The 2,856-nt window shown below is 37.9% G+C and overlaps 1 protein-coding gene across 1 annotated transcript in view; it reads right to left on the reverse strand.

Annotated features, from left to right (window-relative positions):
* Positions 1–521: 521 nt before the first annotated feature.
* HNRNPLL (heterogeneous nuclear ribonucleoprotein L like) overlaps positions 522–2,856 on the reverse strand; it is a 63,600-nt gene continuing 61,265 nt past the window's right edge. Inside the window, exon 13 of the mRNA XM_019516178.1 lies at positions 522–1,328. Within this exon, the coding sequence (XP_019371723.1) occupies positions 1,273–1,328 (56 nt within the window). The 3' untranslated portion in view covers positions 522–1,272. The remainder of the gene's footprint in view (positions 1,329–2,856) is intronic.

The raw sequence follows: 2,856 nt of genomic DNA on the forward strand, positions 1-2,856 counted from the left end.
ACCTCTGAGGCCAACTGGACGATCCTCAATGGAAGGGAAGAACAGGGATTTTGGATGAATACCCAGCCTGGGGACAGACTGCTCACACATTTGAGAGCAGGGATTTCCCGTTGCTCATTAATATTATACCATGTAACCTTCCTGACTGTAATGGAGTTACACCCGATTCACACTACTTCATGAGAAGGGGGAACAAAGTCTACTTAGTTCCTTTTGCAATCATGATAAAAATATAAACCTAAATCACTAATAAAGAAATATACAGCATGACTACCGACACCAAGCATGAATTAAAAATAAGAGGGCCCAGTATGCAGCATGTCTGAAGTACTTACTGAAAGACAGACCCATCTTTCTTTCAAATGTTCATTGTTTTGCCATGACCAATTTTCCAGTTCCCCTAAAAATCAACCTTTACTTTTATAAATAAATGATGTCAATATAAAAACCACCTCAAGACTAATACTGAACGCTAAAGATTTAAAAATTCACATGCAGGAAATGAGGATGAACACACTGACTCAGACTTATAATTTTAATTTAAAAAAGATCCCCAAGATGGGCCTAGCAATAGGTGATATCATGCCAATGGAAGTGGAAAGTGACTTTTAAAACCCATAACCACTGTAAATAAATTTGAGTGCATTCTGTACAAAGGTATTCGCTTAATTTTGCCACCTTTTTGAAATATAAATCAGGTAAGTCTACACTACTCAAAATTTAGTATCTGCAACATTATCCTGATTAAACATTTTATATATACAAACTTATTTAGTATTAATAATTGCAACATACTTAACTACCCAAACATGTAACTAGAAAGAAATTCTACATTTAATTGTCCAATGTAATAGTTTTATCTGCCAATTAAACCTACAATGGAAAAATACTTGCTAATCTTTTTAACATTACTGAAAATGCAAATATATTTCATTTTTGGATGAAAACAATTAAAATGTTAAGGTTTGGAACAGTACACAGTGTCTTGCATATGAAATCTATAAGACTGCTCTAACTCTTGTAGATAATATTACACCTCAATGAAAAACAAAATGTTCATAATAGGTTTACAACATGTACTCTTTAGAGGCAAAAAGAAAAGCTCTGCTTTCTATTAATGAAGGAACATCCATTTATTATAAAACAAGATAGAAGATTTTAGAATTAAGTTGAGACAAGGCAATATCAGAGCAACCACTTTAGAGCTTGTGAATGACATGTAGTTTCAAGCTTGCAAATCAAGAATGTAGCTCCTAACATGCTGTCTTCTCTCTATAAATGGGATGAAGTTGAGAAGCAAAGCTTCAAGGTATAAGGATTAGAGCCATCTGTGAAAAATAAGAACAAAATGTTAAGTATAAAAATTTGACTGACAAGTTATATGAGGTGAAAACACCATGCATTGCCTGACAGTTTTGATGGGTTGGTTGGTTGGTTTTCTTTTACGAACTCTAACCTTCAGACACTGAATGTCTTATGAAAAGGGGTTATTTACAGAACAGTGACACTTTGTAGACCATCTGACAAAAAAAAAAAGTAATTCAGACCACATGTACATGGCACAACATCCAGAAGTTGAAACATTACGTGTAAGAAAGTTTTCCCGCTGTTACTGGCCTCCCAAAGAACCTGGAACAGTAACACCTAAAAGGCATTTTCAGAGGCAAGACGAAGTAGGTGGCTGCTTAGTGACATTCAAAAGCTGAAACTAAAACTGCTATCAAAAGTGAAGGCCAATAGGAGGAACAATTTCATTTTTGCTCACACTATGAGAGGAAGGGCAAGAAACCCACAGCTCTGATGGCTCTGCAAGAAGGTTATGTATAATACTGACTTTCTACCTTACATACCAGATGCTCTTGCTCTGGTAACAGAGCTACAACTCTGGAGCTCATGGGTGCTTGGCCCAGTGATACAGTCTACGTGGAGTAACATTACTGCATAAAGTACCAGTTCTTCACGCTTTAATATTGTTGTCCACCTTTTTAAAATAAGTCTCTCTGAACTGACTTATGTTATGGTAGTAGAGAAAAGAAAACAAAGTGTTTTCCTTCCCCCTCTATGCCTCTGCCTATTTCTGTCTTCTCTCAAATGACATCAAATATTCAACAGCCTTATTCATTATGTTTTAGATGCCAAAAGAGGTAAACCTAACTCCCTGTACACACAGGACAATTTTCATCAGCAGCAAGTGTTTTACACTGTTCAGATTCATGGGGATGGTAGGTATTAATAATTGTAACTTAAAAATATCTTTAGGCAGACTGGGAGGTTTAGTGGATCACTCGCTGTATAGGAGTCAACAATGGGGGCTGTTGCTGCAAAAAAGCTAACAGAATACTGGGCTTATTAGTGGGAATATCATCTGCAAGTTAAAAGGGAAGCAATTTTTCTCACCCTATTCAGCACTAGCTAGACCTCACCTGGAGTACTGTGTCAGTTTGGGACACTGCACTTCATTTTTTGCTGTTCTGCTGACTTTCTAGTTTGTCCATGTCTTTCTTGATCAGAGGTCTATGACATGGGACTTATAAGAAATGGTTGAAAGAACTAGGTTTGGTTTAGTCTGGAGAAGGAGAGACTGAAGGAGGATTTAATACATCGTCAAATATCTGTACGGTGGTTATAAAGAAGGTGGTGATAGACTAGAGGTGGGCAAAATAGAGCCCATGGGCTGCATCCAGCCTGCTAGGCCATTCTATCTGCCCCGCGGGGCCCCTAAAAAATTTAGTAAATTAATATTTATTTGTTCCTGGCTGCCTGTCAAAAGATGACAGGAGCAAGGGGCAGTAGGACGGAGGTGGAGCCTCAGCAGGACGCAGCAGCCCAGCCCCACCCCACCCCACCCCCAGCCAT

The sequence above is a fragment of the Gavialis gangeticus genome, unplaced genomic scaffold (genome assembly GCF_001723915.1).
Source record: "Gavialis gangeticus isolate Ggan-Ray unplaced genomic scaffold, GavGan_comp1, whole genome shotgun sequence".
In the NCBI taxonomy this organism is placed as follows: domain Eukaryota; kingdom Metazoa; phylum Chordata; order Crocodylia; family Gavialidae; genus Gavialis; species Gavialis gangeticus.